Here is a 20550-nt window from a genome sequence, read left to right as displayed (position 1 = left end):
ATTCATCAAACTTCCGACTTAGATCTGTGCACTTTGCTGCATGTAGGCTGTACCAAAACAAAATACCAAGAAACTAAACCCAGTAAACTAAGAGTTAAAAAAAAAAAGAAACAAACAAAAAAGTTTAGTGGGAGGGAAGAGGGCTGAACTAGAGGCCTGAATTAGAGAGAGCTAAACATGACAGCACTTAAGGGGTTGATGGAGCCCAGGGCTTGGAAAATGATTGGACGAGGACTCAGAGAAAGGAGAGGAGTTCTGGTCTCTGAAGTTTTCCAGAGCAGGTAAATGTAAGGCTCTGTGCATGTTGCTATAGTAACTAAAGTGGGGATTGGTCATAGTGTGTTGGGTCACATGTAAATAGTTAGGATGACCATTTGATTTTCAGTGGCATAAGGGGCCTTGGCAGAATTTACCTGGGCACTGAGGTCCTAGCTTATTCTGGCATGTCTCTGCTTCCTTTGTTCACATTTATAGAAATACAAGGACTCCCTAGTGGTACTTCGCATTCCCAGATCCTCTGTATCTCATTAACATCCACCTTGGATTCCATCCAACAGATCCACTCTTCACTCTGAGAAAGTTAAATAAATACTGTCTCACCAAGATCATTGCAGAGCTTAACTCTGTATCCCAAAGAATCTGCAGCGTGCAGTTGTAGGAAGCTTTGTCTTTTTGGGGTCATTATGACCTACAAATGTTGATGCTTGGTAGCTAATGTTCATAGGATACTTGGATCTCATTACTATGACCACAGAAAGAGGTCATGCATATATGCTCTCTGTTTCTGTATTTTCATTTCTCTGTGTCCAGCTGGGTCTTGGAGAAATAGGTTTGATCTCCACACGTGGCCCATTAGCTGTGTTTGGGGTGTGTGCATTTGAATTGCACAGTGAGCTCTTGACAGAGTGACTGTCCTGGCAGTAGCTTCGGGCTTCCTGATGAACCAGCAGAGAGTATCATGACAAACACTGTAGGGGGTGGATGACCAAGCAGGCTTTCACAGGAAGGCAGCATGCTCTCTAGGAAAGGATTGGGAATAATGTGCACTTTTCTGAGCGGTACCCTGGTCCTGCTTCACCAAAGCAGTGAAGGCGGCCCAGCAGCCATTTTGGCATTGGATAAGGATGAGTGTTCAGATGGTTTAATTATATGATGATGGATGCTTTCTTTTAATAAAAGTCTTCATCACAAAACTGTGTAGCTAATTCCAGGGAGCCATCCTGGCATGCACCAGCTGCTGAAAGGGTCTTTCTGGCTGTTCAGCAGTTGTCTGTGCATGGAGGCTGGAACCATTTTCTGTATGGCTGAGAAAGTCCCTTTCTGGATTCCCGGTACAGTAAGCTTTTGCTGCAAAGGATCACATAGTAAACATGTTCTCTTTTGCAGGAAATGGGATCACTGTTGCAACTGATCAACTCCGCCATCATAGCATGGCAGCTGCTCTATACAATATACAAACCAATGAGCATGGCTGTGTTCAAATCAAACTTTTATTTACAAAATCCAGGTGGCTGTGAGATTTCCCCTATGTGTCATAGTTCACCAGCTTCTCCTCTAGGGGACCTTTCATGCTCAGAGCCAAGTTTGTTAGAGCTTCTGTGTTGTTTTGCCTCTATGTGCTGCCAGTGGATTCTAGAAACTTCATTTATATGAAGTTATCTCTAAGAGACACCTAGAAAGTTGCTCTCCCTGCTTAGCAATTAAAGTTTAAACCATTGATGGAAAATGATCAAGAAATAAGGCCTGGAAGTTCTTGAGGACTAATGTTTACTTAGAAGAGTGGCACCAAATTTACTTTAAAACTTTTGAAACTTTGTCACTACTTAGTAGTAATTACATTATTATTATTTTTTTTAAAGGGCTTCCCTCATAGCTCAGTCAGTAAAGAATCTGCCTGCAATGCAGGAGACCCAGGTTCGATTCCTGGGTTGGGAAGATCCCCTGGAGAAGGAAATGGCAACCCACTCCAGTATTCTTGCCTGAGAAATCCCATGGACAGAGGAGCCTGGCGGGCTACAGTCCATGGGGTCACAAGAGTTGGACACAACTTAGCTAAACCACCACCACCAAATTAGTTTTTGAGGTGAGAAATTCATATATAAAATTAGGCTGATTTGATCACTTGCTAAGCTTGTGTGTACACTGTGATGGTAGAGACCACCTTCTAGCTAACTATTGTATACCTATCTCCTAGTCATATGTGCACAATCAATATTTATTGAATGAATTAAGGAATGGGGCATGCAGATACAAAAGTCTGATATCTGAGCATATTTATTTTAGAAGCAAATCACTGATAATATTATTCTAGTGCACAAAACATGCTGTCCTTATATGATGCCTTGGAACAGCCTTCAGTCAGGACATCCTTGTATTGTGTCTGGTGTTCCAGATTTTCTCTGCTCTGTTGACAGTCTTGCTGATCCCCTTGGTGTAAGAGTTGCTGATTGGATCAAAAAGGACATCTGTGCTTGTGTAGAAGCAGACCTAACTGGTCTCCACAGATTGGATTCTGCTTATTTGTGTTCGGAGCACTGCCTTCTCAGCCTAATGAGCTAAACAATGTCAGCACAAGTCTTACTGGTCTTAGTCCTAAGGCAATCCCCTCAGTAAAAATGAAGGAAGAATGTTAAAATCCAGAAACCATCACCAGCCCAGTTTCCTCCTTTGCCTTCAGTGAATAAATATCATTGTCATTAAATGAAATCAATAGTTTTTCTTGAAGTATATTCAGCATAAAATAGCATTCATGTGGAGCAAAGGAGGGACTCCTCACAGAAGCAATATTGTCTCCAAGCTAATGCAGCTAGGTTGACGTAATTTAAGAAGTTGGTCGTAATGGGTAACTATTTTCAACTTCACTAGTAGCATGCCATAATATTACCAGAAATCTTTATCTGCCCAGCAGGAAAGGAGATCAATAGTTGAGATTTTCCACTCTATTTCTGCTAGTGGGTAGATGTTCCTCTGTTGATTTCCCTATGCTTTATTTAGCCTTTAACTTTTTTCTATTATGTTAAATTTTATAACTTTTTTCTATTATCTTAAATTTTATGTTTCTTACAAGCAGCATAAGGTTGAAATTTAAAAATATTTAATCTTATTTTGAGTATTACTTTCATTTATATATTAAGTATTTATATTAAAATATTTACATTGAAAAGATATTTATATGCATAGATTTAAATCTACCATCTTATTCAGTGCTTTGTACTTGTCTCAATGATTCCATGTTCCTTGTCCATTTTTTCTTGCCTTACACACACACACACATATATATATATAGTTTGGATGGGGAAGGATCTGAGCCTACCAAGGAAGGGCCCATAATGATTTTTTTTCCTTTCTATCTTTCTGTATATCCACTGTCATGATGGCTGGGTATGGATGTGACACTCCAGTGGCATTCATTTTCAGGACCAGTTGGTTTGGCAGGTTTCTATCCTTTTAGTGATTACTGTAGAAAATAAAACATGACCTGTTAGCTATCAAAGTCTAGAGTTAACTAATTCTTTAATTCTCTTCCCACAAAACAAAAAATATTGAAACTCCATTTGCTAGCTCCCTCAGTTATAAACGTATACATGGTTGTTGTTGTTTTGCATTTTGATTTATGCCACAAGATGAATTTTACTCGATGCAGTTAGTGTTTGTTTACTTAAACCCAAATATTTGCTACTTTATATGCTTTTCTTTCTTCCCTGCATCTTAGAAATTTCCTCTGGCATATTTTCTCTGTTTTTACCTGGTTGAAGTACGTACTATAGAGTTTCATTTAGTGTGGTTCTGTTGATGCTAATCTATTTTAATTTTCTGAAAGTGTATTTATATTGTTTTTATGCTTAAAAAGTATTTTTGTTGGTTTTATTATTCTAGGTTGGCATTATTTTGTCTCAATTCACTAGAGGCATTATTCTACTGTCTTAGAACTTCCCTGGTTGTTGAGAAGTCAACTCTAAGTCTAAATATAATTCTTTTGAAGACAGTTTCTTTTGTTGTTTCCTTTTTAGAATATATCCATTTGTAGATGTGCATTTGATTTATTTTATCCTCTTTGTTAATTTTGGGGGATGTCTTAAAATTGTGGACTATTACGTTTTATCAGAGTAACATATTCTCTGATAATTCTTTGCATATTGTTTATGCTCAGTACTGTGTAGCAAACAAAAGTTAGGTCCTCTAACTAGATCCTCTGTATTTTACCCTTTTTCTTTTTTTCCTCTCTTTCTTTTGTGTTTGCCAACATGTTGTTTCTCTTTGCTACATTCTGGATAATTTCTTCAAGTCTATCTTCCAGTTCACTAATTCTTTTGTCAACTCTGTCTGGTCTTCTTTTAAACCTGTTCATTTAGTTATTCTATCACTATTTATAAAATTTCTACTTGTTTCTTTTCCAAATCTGCTCCATTGCTTTTTACAGTTTCTGGTTCCTTGTAGATTTAAGATGATGCTTTTGTTTGCACTTTTTCAGTTTTTTTCATACAGAGGATTTATATAAATAAACTTTTCATTACTAGAAACTAGATGGCCTTCCTTTCCCCTTTTTGGAAAACAGCATTGTGAAATTCTTGATTTTTATCATCCTAATCACAGATACCCTGCAATTATACATTACCTCTTTTAAGAGACTGAATATTTTCTTATGGTGGGCTTTCTCTGCAAACTGATACCATCTCTGCTTTTACTACACAGTGGAATAACAGATCAAAAAACCAACAGTAATAATTTAATATGCACCCATGGTGTTATAGGAAGACAAAAAGAGGATGCCCAAAGCTTTGGCAGGGAATTTCAGAGAAGACTCTCCAGGGAAATGATGGGTGAATGATGGATGAGGTCATCCAGGCTTAGTCTTTCCCTTCTTCCCTAAAGAAGAGGGAATGACTAAATCTAGAAAATCCTTACATTTTGGGGTGAGATAGAGAAAGAGGAGCCAAGGGGAGACTGAGAAGTAATATTTAAAAATCAGAAGGACAGTAGAGCTGGACACCAAGGGAAGGAGATGCAGGTTTCAAATTTGAGAAAATGAAGACTGGAATAGGTGATACAGTCAGGCAGTTTGGTGGTCACTGATGACCTTGGAAAGAACAATTTCAAAAACAGTAAATAGAAGTCTGAGGTTGGGTAGTAGGATAACAGAATTTATAGTTTAAGAAATGGAACCATGAGATAGGCTAGAATAGGAGATAGGTAGCCTCCACTGAGGAGGTTACAGCAAGGGTTGACAAACTAGGGCTTGCAGGTCAAATCTAGTCCACTGCTGGTTTTATAAATAGTTTTCTTGGAATGTGGCTATGCTCTTTTTTTTTTTTTTTTTTTACCAGCGAAGTGGCCCCTTCACAGTAAATGAACTGTCTGTAAATCTCAGATACTCTGTTTAAGAAGTTTAGAGTGAAGAGAGAGTAAATACCTGAATCAGTTCCACTCGAGGTAATAAGGCAGTGATAAAAGAACTCTGGGGGGCTTGGACATACAAAAGACAGGCATTAAAACCAGCTTGGAGTTATCAAGCAGGCTTCCTGGAGAAGGTGGGCCTAAATTATCTTAAGCTGTGGTTTTCAAACTTTAGGGCATCTAGAGGTCACCTAGAGATAGATCTTGCTAAAAATATGCACTTCCAGACTCTTCCTCCTAGAGCTTCCAAATCGGTTTTGAGAGTGAGACTGAGGATTCTGTGAGGTGGCCTGGTGGTCTGTGGACTGTATACTGAGCAAACAGGCCATGAAGAATACATAGAAATCACCCAGTGGTATTCGAGGTACATCCCATTGGATGCTCATAACATGAAAATGTCAATTTTAAGTGAGCCTACAGTTGCTTTGGGAAAATCTGAGGTTGTTAGTCCTAAGTGCTTATGGTTTATGTGTGTTTTAAGACTTTTGAAAAAACTTGGCCTATGTGTCTGTCTGTATCCTGAATGTGGTGGTGGTCCAGTTAAGAGACAAGTGACTGGGAACAGGACAGCGTGATTAGAGAGGGACTCTAATTAGTGACACAGCTAACACTGAGAGAGCAGTGGCATCTGCTACTGTTGCTAAATATAATTGTTACAGAAAAGTTTATAAATATTCATTTAAATGTATTTCTCAAAGGCTCATGTTTGGAACCACAGCTGCTGGGTTGAGTACAGAAACACAAATGCCCCACAATTAGTGCATTCTTAAAAGAAGAAGAAAGGCTTAATCCTTAATATGCAGGCATTTGAGTAAATACCATGGATCAGCCATTTCTCTAGCTAACATTTTGCCTATCATATTTATTAAATGGTGTTACAACTTAAAATACTTTAGATATTCAGTAGTTTTTCTGTTTATGGCTTTCTCAGTTTAACAGTTATAAATTTATCTTATGTCGAGTGACTAATACACTATTTAATGTTTTTGTGTGATTAAGTTTTGAGTTTGCTTGCCAGGAAATTTGGCTAAAGACTGTTAAAAATGAATTTCACTTGCTTACAAAGAGAAATCTGGCAAAACCCATTTCATTTTAATATTGCAAGCAAATGGGGTCTTTGGGGTTTTGGGGGTTTATCTTCCATTTTGTTGTTTTGAAAAGAATGGAGTAAGAATTATCCATTGACTTACTTGCGCCAGCATGTCTGCAAATATGAATTAAATGATAGCATTCCAGTGACAGGCTCATACTGTAGGAGAGGAAAAATTCTTTCTCTTTCTTTGCTCCCAGGTTCTCTAAAAGGGACCCTGAAAATGGACCTGACAAAAGACAGATTAACAAGAGAAAAGCACACACACTTATTTAGTGTGTTTTACTTAATGGCGATTGTCTTCCTAAGGAAAAGAAGACTCAAACAGTTAAACATAGACATTTTTATAGTTGTCCCCCCTCATCAGCAGTTTCGCTTTCCATGGTTTTACCTATTTGTAGTCAGCTGAGACCCGAAAATACTAAATGGAAAATTCCAGAAATAAACAATTCATAAGTTTTAGAATGTGCGCCATTCTGAGCAGCGGAATGAATTCTCCCGTAATGAAATCTTGTGACATCAGCTCTGTTCCCTCGGGTGTGAATCGTCCACTTGTCCAGCGAGCCCCACCCTGTAGCTACTTAGTGGCTGAGGTTATATGCTATCGCCCTGTTGCACTGCTGTGTTCAAACGATCCTGATTTTATTTAACCCTGGCCCCAAAGTGCCAGAGGAATGAGACTGATGCTTCTGAAATGCCAGGGAGAAGCCACGAACTGCTTTCTTTAAATGAAAAGGTGAAAGAAAGTCCTCAACTCAATAAGAAAGCATAAGAATTGGATACTCAGCTCAGACCTTTGGTAAGAACACATCTTCTGACTGTTACATTATGAAGAAGGAAAAAGAAATCTGTGCTGGTTTTCCTGTTGCACTTCATATTGCCAAAGTTTTCCTGCAGTGCCTAAGTGCTTGGTTACTATGAATAAGGCATTCAGTTTGTATAGTGAGATATTTTGAGAGAGAGAGAAAGCATATTCAAGTTACTTTTATTATAGTATATATTTTTTCTATTTTATTAGTAGTTATTGTTAGTTTCTTTCTGTGCCAAATTTATAAATTAAACTTTATAATCAGTATACATGCCTAGGGAAGACTATAGTATATATAAGGATCTGTATTCCCTGAGGTTTCAAGCATCTACTATGGGTCTTGGATCCTATCCCTAATGGTTAAGGGGGTCTACTTTGCTAGGTTTGCTGAGGAGTGGAAAGTTGTGGAGAAATAAGAGAAGAAAAGAAAGAAAGCTGAGGGTAGTCACCCCTCTTCATTCAGATTCCTTTTGGCCACCCTTGTTTCTTTCCTCTGATATGGACAGGGCATGTCTCCCTTGAGGGTCTTATGAGGGAGGAGGAGGAGCCAGAGGGTCTTCTTGTACCTGCTGTTTCTCAAATTCTTTCAGCTTAAAATATCCGGTATACCAAGGGGCCCTATTTTGGGTAGTGTGTTCTGAACCCCACCACTGTCATCTCATATTGGTGGATTTGTGGAAAGGACCATAGGAAAGACCAAGAGGCAGTAAGCAGCCTGGGAAAACCAGTTGGCGATTATGAGGATTTGTAGGTGTCTGAGAATAAGATGGGCAGGGCCTGGATTAAAAATACACAGATTCTGAAGGGTAAAGTAAGGCAAGACACATTACAAGACTGAGTGAGGCCTAAGGTGGAATTTCTGATGGACAGATGAGGATGAGAAATAGGCATCAATAAACAAAATGTTGTCATATGAGCTTGACACTTAGACAAGATTTGGCCAAGGAACGTTTCTGCCTGCGGAGTGGTTCTCAGCGGGGTGGTGCTTTTGCCCCTTAAGAAATATTTGGCAGTGTCTGCGTATAGTTTTTGTTGTCACAGAATCAGAAGAGGGTGGCACGTAGTGAGTAGAGACCAAGGATGCTTTTAAATATCCTATATTGCACAGGACAGCTCCCACTACAATTATCTGGTTTAAATCATCAATTTAAATTGAGGGTGAAATACCGCTGTCCTTACCTAAAGGGGCTGACAGAGGACAAAGTGGTATTGAAGGAAAGCCCAGACCTTAAATGACAAATCAGGTTTAGTAAACTGGGTGACTTTTTAAAATTTAATTCTTTCAATGATTTCAAGAGATAGGCACCATTATCATTCCTATTTACAAAGGAGAGAACTTGGCAGAAAGAATTTAATTATCTCACCTGAGATAACACAGTTAGTAGGCAGTGGTCCTCTTATATACATTCAAATATATGAAATTTGACTCCTGTATAAACTTTCTTAACTGATACAGTAGTGGAAGAGTTTTCTAGGAAGGTATAGACCCTATCATGTCCACTCTCCCCAATAACCAAATATCAAGGCCAGGCTTGGTGAATCTGAGTGACTGCAATTCATCTTAAATGTTACATGTCTGTAGCCCATCTACACTGAGTGACTTGCTATAATTTGTGTTCATCTTCACATTTCTTAAAGAGTAACATCTTAGGTGGTAATTGGATGATCTAAATTCTGGAGAGAAAGAAAAGTAAAAATAGTCTCAATCATTGTGTGTTTCCAGTTGATATAAGCATAATAGATTTTATTAAACTCAATTGAAAACTTGATTACAGTATTTGTTTTTTTATCAAGCATAATGAGTTTTGTTTATGTTTTTCACATTTTCCTTTTCTTCTCATTATTTTAGATCCTCTTCTGAAATGCACCCCTTCACAAGGGTATCCAGGTAAATCCACTGTGTGGTATGCTTGCTTTCAGCATTACAATGAGTACCATAAAAATCCTCAAGGGTTCTATGGCATTCTTTTTTACATTACAAAGGTCGGTTTAAAGTCAGGAATATAACTGCTAGAATGCAGTGATAGCACTCTGATTTGGAAGTAGAAATCATTTGTAGTTACGGGGATCATCATTGTAAATGGCATGCATGGTTTAGCATTTTTTAATGTTACTAAAATCATTAAAATTTATATTCAATGAAGAATTTTTAGTTCTGATTTAATGAACTTCCTATTGCCATTTTAAGGTCTGAATATAGAACCCATTTGAATTTTAAGGCCTTTGATGACTGCATAAATTGGATTGAAAGTAAATGGCAAAGACTTATACATTGTCTTGTCACTGATATGAAACATATTTCCTTTATGCTGTTTTGTTCTAATAACAACCTAGGGGAAAGTGTCAAGAATGTTTAGGTGAAATCACACATGACTTAAAAATTAAGTCATGGATTTTCTGGATCTCTTTGGCCCATCTTTTCCGGAGAAGTCTGAGTTATTTGGGATGAGAATGCGATGACTCTGGTTAGTTACCAGGTGTTGACATCTGCAAAGCATAAGCTGCCTTGTTAGGATGGAGGCCACAGGAGAACTGACTTTCCTGACTGACTGATGTAGTGGGTGCCTTAGAGTCCGAGAGGCTGAGAAGCTTTCTGGTTGGTGTGCGCTGTGCTCTGGTGGAGAACAAGGTGCTGGCGCGCTTTCTGTGGGCTCACCGTCCTTCCGAAGCCCTCTCACTCTGCCTTCTGGCGCGGGGCTCCCAAGTACCAACAGGTGCAACATGTGAATCCAGGTGCGAAGCTTGAGAGTTGCTTTCTATCCCTCCAACATGAAACTTTGGTACCATACAGTGTACAGACTGATGCTGGAATGCTTATTTTGGTGTATAGCATGTGACCGCATATCATGTGTGACCATGTATTTACAGGGAAGTGTGAAAGTTTTATAACATGGAGGAGTTGTCAGCTGTTCTCCTGCTCCTTTTTTTTCGCTCTCTTTTTTTGGGCTCTCACTGTTTTGCAGCATGCTGTTGGTTACATCCTGTAGGACGTCAGTACTATGCCTGGTTTAATTAAAACATACCTTCAAATAGTAAACACTTTACCGTCCTTGGTGATGAGATGAGACATGGCCATGAAAATCTTGATGTGTACGAAGGCTTGCTCCTTATCTCATGGCAAAACACTTCCTAAAGGTGTTGTTCAAGATTAAAAATGTTCTTTATATCTTACAAAAATTATTTTCAAATGTGACAAGAGGGTGTTAATTGTATGCCATCTAATAGACTTTGAGACATAAACATACTTTATTATTTCAAAATAAATATTCAAACACTGAAGAAGTAGTTAACTGCTTTTCAAGAGAAACATGTCTTAGGCTTCTAGACCATTTTGCAAATGGATGTTTGTCTGTATTTCCATTGTTATATATTCTTAGGTGAATATATTGTTGCTGAAAATGATAACTTTACCTATCATTACTCATAGCTGAATGCTTAAAATTCTTGGAAACAGAGTTCTCTAACCTACTTTAAAAGCTTCCAGAGTTAAGGTTTCAGTGGACTCTGAACTCATGTATTAAAAATGTGAAAATTGACATGTTCCCATTAGGTTCTGGGACTACTGATTGTTGCCATGGAAGATGGACATTTTCTGTCAGAGGTTCAGCAAAAATGATTGTCTAGTTGGTGGGTGCAGGCTGCAAACTGAGATGTATGACTTGGAAAACTCAAACATTTGGGTCCTCTGATCCCTGTGAAGTTTTTCTTTCAGTCTGAGAGCCACTGATCCCAGTTTAGCAATGAACTTCAAGCCAGACCCTCAGATTGCTGTATCATAGTGTGTGACACTAAGATTTTCAAAATTAATTAAGCATATTAAAACAAATTGCTCTCTGTAAAAAATATTAACAGGAATGGTTCTGCAGGAGTGCATTCTGTACTATTAATAATCAAACACACAGTTAACCATACATTTATTCTGTCCATTGAAAATTTTCATTTGTGTGTTTTATGATGTATTTAACATACTAGCACTAAGAGACAGATAATTGAGCACAGTCTAGATCAGGGGTCAGTAGAGTAGGGCCCAAGTGCCCAATCTGGCCCTGGAACCATTTACATTTTATCTAAGGCTGCTTTTGTGTGGCAAATGCAGAATTGACTGAGTACAGCCGAAGGCCCTGCAAAGCCAAAAGTATTTACTCTGTGGCCTTTTACAAACAAAGTTTGTGGACCCTTGATGTAGGCAACAAGGCAACAATGGAAAAGAGGTATTCTGTCCTGTCTTCATTCATTATTCATTTGGGAGTACCTTACAACACCCATTCTCATTTGTGATTGTGTGCATTTGTGATGGTGTTGAGAGTTTTAAAAAAATACTGATGCCTGGACCTACCCCTAGGGATTCTGCTGTGATTAGTATGGTTTAGGGCCTGGACTACCACTAATCTTTTGTGCAGCCAAGTTTGAGAACCACTGCCTTCTGGTGCTGGACACTCCTGGTGGGAAGTGAGTTTCTGTTTGCAGGCCAGCTGCCCCCAAGTACTTTTCAGCAGCCCTTCTGGGTCTGGCTAAATAATGCTTGAGGCAAGCTGTCCCCACATTTAGTGGGCAGAGGACAGGCTTGGGAATAGCAGCCAAAAGTCAAACCTGAAATTTCCTCAGGGCTGTGGCAAGAAGAAATGAGATCAGTGCCGTAAAAATGCGTTGATTGGAGAATTGATCACATGGAGAGACTTGGGTGAAATATAAAACCTAAGGTCTTCTACTGTTTCTGTTTTCAGTGCATTCCTCGCCCACTGGTGCCTATTTTTATCACTGAACAAAGAAAATCTATCGGCCACTCTTCTGGTAGTTATCTTCCATTCAGGTGTCAATGGAAGATGATCTGAAGTTCTAGAAGTTTCGCCATGGTGGATTTCTTTTCCTCTGTGGTTTAGGAACTAAGGATTATTTCAGTAATAATCCTATTTCTGAATGCTTGCCACATAATGTTATTTTACAGTTCTGTGCATGGCTGTCATTGTAAACACTGTTTATAGAACCTTTATCAGCATTTGCCTCTGGAATTTATAAAGCATTTAGTATAATTTGCTGTGAAACCGCTGGTGTTTTTTTTTTAGCTTAATAGAGTCGCACATATGGAGTGTTTGGAAGATAGCAGTTACATCCTATAAAATGGCTTGCGAGTCTAAAGCACTTTTATCTTAGCCATTTAAAATGATTGATTAGTTAATTCACACAGCCAGGTACTGTTCGCAGTTTCCAAATGAGGGAAATGAGGCAAAAAGAGGATAGGGGACTTCTTCAAGGCCATGCAGCAAGGTAGGAGCAATTGAGAATTGTATCTCAAGTTTCCCGGCTCCCCAGGCTGAACTTTCCCATCATCTGCTGCTTTCCCACAACTCAAGGCAGTGATAATATGCCTGCATCTCCATCCTCCCAGAATGCAAAGCACTCCCAGCAGGTGCTTGTAGTAAAACCCAGGATCAAATCAGTGTTCCTGCCTTGAGGAAAACACCTTCAGACTTTATTATTATATTTTGCTTGGAATGGCATAAATGTAAATAGATCCATTGAGAAACAGACGTTCCACTTTTGAAAATTAAACCAGGACCCCAGATAGGTAGTGTCATCTACATAGCCGTTTGGTGGAATTAATTCCTATGTTTTATACTGTAAGGTGATAACCAGCAGTATGCTTTCTAAATGCTGTGATTTACCATGTGATGCTGCTGTGTATTTCATTTAGAAGGCTTTTAAAAGCCATCCTTTGAAACCCTGATTAGCTAGAAGACAAGGAAATAGAAGTGTACCTAGTTTAATAGTACCTGGAAAGAAAAAACCCCTTATTAGGAGTTTATTAAAAATTTTAATTTCCAGACTAAGTACCAACAGAGAACCTCTTTCTATACAATGTAATCATGTTTAATATTCATGACAAAGACCCTGAGGGTATGTGAGACACTCAGTTATCAAACAAGATTCCCTTCTTTCTATATACTTTTTAAGGCAGGAAAATAAAAAATTTTAATTATCAAAAATATTCCCAAACCATGGCTAAGCCACATTTATTCACCAACTCTAGTTAATGGAGTTTATTGTTTTGATGCTTTAACTATAAGCATCCCAACTATCAGCATTTATTACCTCAAGCAAGACTTTGAGCTAATAAATATGTCAAGCGACCTAGGTTCTAGAGAACACATGTTTGTAAAATGAGACCTTTTAGACCACTTATAAGGTGGCTAAGAGTTTCCGTAACAGGGCCTATCTGGGCAAAGAAGTCAACTGTACAGTTTGTGAATTATAAACCTCCTGGATAGAAGTGTGCATTTCTATTAATAATGACTCTGTTATCACCTGATCCCTGTCTTCCTGAGGCTTATGATCTAGTTATGGAAGTCTGGTGATAAGCAGAGGACAGGACAAGCCCAGCTGTGGTTAATGCTGTAAACAGTCGGAGGAGCCCTCCGGCCACAGTAGAGCCTCCAGGCCGGCCCTCTGCACGGGTGTAAATCTAATCTGGACGCAAACAGCGAGCCCGAATGCGTCAGGCAGTCATTCCGGATGGCGCGTGCTTCCCTTGGCTCCTTTGCCCCTAAGTTGCAGTGGGTGATGTGCAGAGGCCTTAGATTGATCCTGGGCGCACAGTGGGATTGCATCACAGCTTGCAAACACCCATCCTGGGAAAATCCCAACTCAGAACTGCTGGCACACCTGCTCATCCGTATCCCTTCCAAGAGAGGTGCTCCTCATGATGTGTCCAAGGGTGATTACTATTCCAGCATCTGGGGATAAAGCTCTTAGTGCTCATGACATGCAGAAACCCATGAATTATCTCCTGACATTGAAATGAAGTGCCGGGATATAAAGTGACAGGAGGGTGTCAGGGGACTTGGAGCCGACCTCAGAGATGATACAGGAAGCGAGCCAGTCATAGGGATAAATCAGGAAGGGCATTTCAAGAGAGGACAACATGAGGTGGGCAAAGGTGCTTGATGTGGTCAGGGGACTTTAAGAACAGCCTGGCAGGAACCTCATGTTGTGTAGTCGCTAAGTTGTGACTGACTCTTTGCAACCCCATGGACTGTAGCCCACCAGGCTCCTCTGTCCATGGGATTTTCCCAGCAAGAATACTGGAGTGGGTTGCCATTTCCTCCTCCAAAGGGCATCATGGGCAGGCACAAAGGTGGTGGGGCAAGGTTGAGAGATGCCAGAGGCAGGCCCTGTAGGCAGTGGTTTGAGTTGGGAGTTCATCAGAAGTGTGATGGGTAGCCTGTGCCTGTCTGTAAGCATGTAAGGGACCTTATCTGTTTTCTAGTTCCAACTTAAGATCATGCAGCCGGTAAATCAGTCTGTATAGCTTGTCATAAGCAGAATTAGGACAGGAAAATATCAGAGTGCCTTATATGTAGTGGTGTGAATATTGTTTCACAAAATTTTAGTTTTCATACTTTGTTACTGTTAAGTTGCACATCTTTTGTGTTTTGACATCTCAAATCAAGGTGGGTCTCAGAATCAATGACATCTAAGATTTGATGAAATATGGAATAAATGTTTTAGATATGCATATCTGAAATGCGTTCCTAGGCAATGTTTATTTTGAACTGTGGGTCACAGTCAATATTTTACTACCAGAGTGCTAGTTAATGATAGCAAGTTTAGGGCAGCCTGGAGTTTGAAAAGCAAGCAGAAGTGGATGCCACCATTCTGAATGGGGTGACTCAGAGGAGGTAGATGTAACCTTGGCTCTGGAAGCAAATATAGTTGTCACCCAGAATGCCTCTGTCATGTCGGCTGTGACCCCAGCTGACAGACTCCAGCACTGAGAACCAAATGTAACAGGATGGGAAGGGTGCCCAATGGATAGAGGGAGCCTGGAGCTGGTAAGGCTTGGGGCTGTCCACGGTACCATATCTAGGTTGGAAAAGCAACAGGAGCCTTTAGTGGCTCATGGCTAGGAGGATGGTTACCAAGACGTGGTCTGTTGTAGTAAGAACCAGGCCCAAGCCTCTTCAGAGGGGTTACTTTGGGGGAATAGTAATCATATGCTCATGGAGAGATCCCACCTGTTTTAGGAGTCTACAGTTTGGGGACTGGGCCTCTGCAATTATATGGAAGCCAGGCCAAGGCCCTTCTAGTTACAAGGGCAACTGGAGTCCCACAGTGTTGGCTTGGATTTATGTAAAGCCCATCTATCTACATCTGGGTTCATTTCCTTTAAGAGCAAGACTGAACCTCTGTGGGAGATGAGTTGTTTAAGGGAGAGGAGTGAATCCTGGTATAGCTTCCCTCATCTCATGGTGTGAGAGATGGAAATAACTGATGGTTGCATGAACTGCCGCAGGTGGGTTCAGCCAACAAAGAGAAGGAAGAATCTGCATGTCTTGCCTTCGAAGTAAAGCCCTGTGTTGCCTCCCCTCTCCAAGTTCTCTCAGGCAACACCCTACCTTCATTTCTCCCAGTTAAACAGGAAGAGACGACAAAGATCTATTTTACGGTTTTCAGGCTGGGCAGGAGCCTTGCTTTCACTAATTTTATCTTTGCAGCCTGATAATGTGTAGTTCTCCTAGGTGGTGCTAGTGGTAAAGATTCCTCTTTCCAAAGCAAGAGACAAGAGAGGCGGGTTTGATTCCTGGGTAGGAGAGATCCCCTGGAGGAGGGCCCTGGCAGCCCACTCCAATATTCTTACCTGGAGAACCCCATGGACAGAGGAGCCTGGCAGACTACAGTCTAGGAGGTCGCACAGAGTCCGACACAGCTGAGTGTCTGAGCAGCAGCAATGTGTAATTCGAGTTGTGTAACCTTTTCCCAAGGAACTGAATTTAGTCGTAACATATTCTTTCCTAACGCACACTTCAAAATATGCCCTATATTAATTGTTAGATGATGTCTAAAATTAATCAAGTCAGTGAAGGCTGCCCAGGACCAGTAAATTAGCATGTGATAATTTGTTCTTCACCTAATTCTTTGTTCAAACCATAGCTTCTGCCCTTATATGTGGGCCTGACCACATGAAAAAAGCATTTCTTGAGCTTGAAAAAAAATGACACATTTGGCTTGTGTTTATTAGTTGTTCTCAAGGATAACAGTTAGGATTTTTAGCATAATTTTAGTGCATTATGAAGAAAAATTGCTATTGTAATGCATTTCGAAACAGAAATTGCCACTTAACTAAAAGCAGTTTGAAAATAAACATGTCACAGTGAAATTTTCCCAATTTTCTTGTTATTTTGGCTCATCAGTAATACACTGAGTGCTTTATGTTCTCAAATAGTAAATTCCCAGATTATTTTACTTCTCTTTTTACAGACCTGAGTCTGTGTTCATAAAAAGGTATGTTGATGCCTGCAAATTAATTACCTTCTCCTTAGTCAATATATTTAGAAAGCAACTGCTATTAAATTTTCTAATTAAGATAATGGATGTGAACTTTTTCATCATAGACTTTTTACCACGCACAAACTGATGTTTTATGATCTTACAATATTTGCTTGACAAGGAAACTTCTACAGACTCAAAATTCTGTGAGGACAGGAAACGGTTTTGTTTGATGCTTTGTCAAAGCTATAAGCGCTTTAATGTAATCTCCATTGGGTTGGGTTTTATTTCTGTGATGCTTCCCATATGCAAAGCACAAATTAAAATATGCCAGAAGAGGAAAGTATTTTAAATTAATCCCAGCCTGTTTTTCTATGCTAGAGAAATATTATTTGTTGTAAAATATGTAGCAGTTTCATATACTATTTTTTATATTGGACTCATGTGTAATACCTTTTTTAAAAATGTTGAATGAATACAGAAGTCATGTAGTGTGAATTCTTGGATCTGTTGAAACCTGTCTACACTGACTAACTCAATCTCACTTCGAGGCTGTTTTCCCTTGGACGGGAATGCTAACAGCAACCATGTTGAGCACACAAAGCCAAAAACATTGGCTACCTGGCCTTTTACAGGAATTGTGATCCAGGCACATTAGTAGAGTTATTTGGGCATTTAATTGGATTCATGGGCAGTGGCCCCACTGTTGACAGTTCGGCAGTACAGCACTTTCAGTGACTACTCTACAGGCCCAGTGGCCTCTGCCCCAACTACTAAACTCCGCTTATGTCGCCAAAGCAGCCATAAATACCTTGTGAACATCACGTGTGGCTTTGTCTAATAGAACATGTTACACAACTGGCTTTGGGCTGAATTTGGCCTAGCAGTTGTTTGCCAACCTCTTCAAATCCTTACTGTTCAAAGAAGGACTCCCACAATAGGAACAGGAGCATTCCCTGGAGCTCCTTAGAGATGCAAAATCTCAGGGCCCACCTCAGACCTTCTGAATCTGCATTTTAACAAGGTGCCCAGGAGATTCCTAAGCTGTGTCTAGTTGAAGAAAATTGGCCTACACTACTCTTCAAAGAGATGTACCAAATAGTTCCTAGGAGGCTCTGAAGTGGGGCTTACTTCTAGGCTGAGGGGGTAGGGGCAGGGGTAGGCGCAGGGGCTGTTTGATCGTGGACGTCTAAATGCTCGAATATGGAGATCTTTACCTGGGCCACCAGTAACTCCCCACCTTCTGCCCTAGATCTTCTCAGATGATTTATTGTGTTCCTTTGGGGAAAAATCTCCCCGTTTCTTGTTCTGGAAAATAATGGCTGTGGGCACTTTTGCATGAGGGTGTGGGTGGGCTGAATTATTTTATGAAGAGATGTTTATTCCTTCAACGTTCCGTCCAGGGCTTGTGCCACCCAGTTCTGTGCCTGGCATTTCTGAGTCGCAAACTTTGCCATTTTTTCAGTCACATCAATTTCCCCCTCCATTGTAGATCCCTCTGACTGTATCTAAGCTTCGCGGACTCTGTGCTGAGATCCGTGGCGGGCTCAGCCTCGGCACTATTTGGGGACAGATCGTTCTTTGTTGTGGTGTCTGTCTGTCCTGCAGATGATAAGGTGTTGAGCAGCATCCTTTTCCTTGGCTTCTCCTTCAGTGCTAATAATCCCCACTTCCTGCCCGCCGTAGATGTGATGGTCACAGACGTCTCCAGACATTGCTAACTGTGTTTGGAGGGGCAAAACTGCCCTGGGCTGAGAACCACTGAGTCATGGGGAGGCTGAGAAATCAATGCCTGCTTGGTGATTTCAGGGCAACTAAAGCCCGGGACATTGGCCTCCAGCCTTGTGCATTCTCTCTTTATCCAGTAAGGGAAAATAATGTTATTTTCCATGTGAGTCATGAGATGAGGTGTTTAGGAAGCACAGTAAAAGCCCCAGCACCCCTCTCCTGCTTCTCCAGATCCTGCCTCTCCCTCAACCCTTCATCCTCCCCAAACTTGCCCTCTCTTAGCTGCCGATCCATCCTCTTTCCCGTTCTGTCTGTTAGAACCAGTTCTTAGTCAGGTTCTCTTCTTCTATTCACTTTAACTAATCTAAAGTGGGAGAAAAGACAAATATATATTGTCCACCTGGCATTTTGAACTGAAATGTCTTTCATAATGTCCCCTAAAGTAGTATACTGTGGACTGGGAAACAAATGACTTTCCTAGTTTAGGAGCCTTCTTTCAAATTAAAATGTGACAATTGCTTAGTTTTCATTACATGTTTCATGGTATTTTTAAAAGTCCTCACCAGATAGCTTAATTTCTGTAGCTGATTCCTCTGGTAATCTGACTGTCCTTTGTGAGGAAGACAGCTGGCCTTTGCTTTGTTTTCTGAGTAATCATAGCCTTCTGAAATCTTCCCAGTTTGATCAAACCAAATTCACTTACTCCTATAAAAAATCACTTTATATTATGCTGTGATTAAAATATTAAGTTTTCAAATCGTGAACTCTGTTTTCCATTTGCTTATTTCCTGCGTGCTGTATGTGGTATTCGAATTTGCAGTTGATTCAATTGGCTGTAATACAGGTTGCCAGAGGGAGCAAGTCTGGGTCAGCCAGAGTCAACTCTGTAATCTACCTCCTGAGATGAAAGTATGGTAGAGGATCTGATTTACAGTTTCATTTGGATAGTTCATCATTTTCTGTAGAGAGAAAGATTACATGTAGACCAATGTTCCTACTATACATTCCTCGCCTATGTAAGTATCGTAGATTGATTGCAAAATCAGTCCCATTTCTCCATCTTTGCCTTTGTCCATGTTGATTGAACTGTGACTTTTCAGTTCCTCCCATAAATAGGTTGACACCTATTTCTCCTCCCCTTAAATCTGGGGTAAGCTTGTGCCTTGCTTTGACCAGTGGAATTCAGGTGAGGTGATGATGCACCTGCCTGACCCTGCTATGCTTAAGAGGCCCTGGACACTTCTTTTCTCTTTGTCTTTGAACATTGCCCCGCTCTCTTGAGAACAAGCCAGGGCTGCACTGCTGGAAAATGAGAGGCCCCAGGTGATAGACGAGAGCCATCCCAGCTCAGGCCATCTTACATCACCAGTCCTAGCCAACCCGATATTGACTGCAGACCCTTGAGTGAAGTCAGCTGATACCAGAAGAACTGCCTAGCTGGGCCCAGTCCAGTTGCCAACCTGCAGAGTTGGGAGCTAAGTAAAGAGATATAGTACATAAGTTGCTGTTTTAAGCCATTCTATTTGAGGACGATTTGTCACACAGCAAAAAGCTAACTAGCATTGGATAAAGTTATCCCCTTTGGGTATATGAGTGCAATAATGGTGCCCTTATTCTGGCACAGATCTTCCTTTTTTTTAACTGAAGTATAGTTGATTTGCAATGTTGTATTAATTTCTACTGTACAGCAAAGTGATTCAGTTATACATATATATACACATTCTTTTCTATTATGGCTTATCACAAGACATGCTGTACTGTAGGACCTTGTTGTTTATACATTGCCTTCACTACATGCTAGTTTGCATCTGCTAATGCTAAACTCCTGCTCCATCCCTTCCACATCATTCCCTCCACCTTGGTAATCACAAGTCTGTTCTCTGTTTCTCTTCTATAGATAAGTTCATGTGTGGCGCAGACCTTTCCAGATAGGACACCTTTGCTCTGTCAGTTTTCCTCTTGCAAGGCTATAGCATTCACAGTTGGAAGTGGTGGCCATGAGTTCTCAGCCACCTTCCAGCTTGTCACAGCCATGTAGAAACTTTGTGCTCTCCAGGAGAGCACCTTGTCTCCATAAGCCTCTGTACTGCTTTCCCAGGTTTGGCTATCTGAAAATATTCTCCAACTACCCAGAAAATACTCACATGAGGCTTGTGTTTAAAGGCAAATTTTATGGCGCTGCAAGAGAAACCATATGTGGGCCAGCACTGGAGTCTGAGATTCATTCCCACAAGCCAGCTCTCCAGGGCCCTTTCCCTGGACACAC

At 40.4% G+C, this 20550-nt stretch overlaps 1 protein-coding gene across 5 annotated transcripts in view; it reads left to right on the top strand.

Annotated features, from left to right (window-relative positions):
• The window catches only part of FRMPD4 (FERM and PDZ domain containing 4), a 648285-nt gene that overhangs the window by 285605 nt on the left and 342130 nt on the right, over positions 1-20550 (top strand). For 2 of the 5 annotated variants that reach the window (XM_070462626.1, XM_070462630.1), the window contains exon 2: positions 9142-9180. The exons of the other annotated variants lie outside the window; for them this stretch is intronic. In XM_070462626.1, coding sequence (XP_070318727.1) covers positions 9142-9180 — 39 coding nt within the window. The remainder of the gene's footprint in view (positions 1-9141; positions 9181-20550) is intronic. 5 annotated transcript variants of the gene reach the window in all.

This window comes from Odocoileus virginianus, unplaced genomic scaffold (assembly GCF_023699985.2).
Source record: "Odocoileus virginianus isolate 20LAN1187 ecotype Illinois unplaced genomic scaffold, Ovbor_1.2 Unplaced_Scaffold_6, whole genome shotgun sequence".
NCBI lineage: Eukaryota > Metazoa > Chordata > Mammalia > Artiodactyla > Cervidae > Odocoileus > Odocoileus virginianus.
This window is presented reverse-complemented; position numbering and strand designations above follow the sequence as displayed.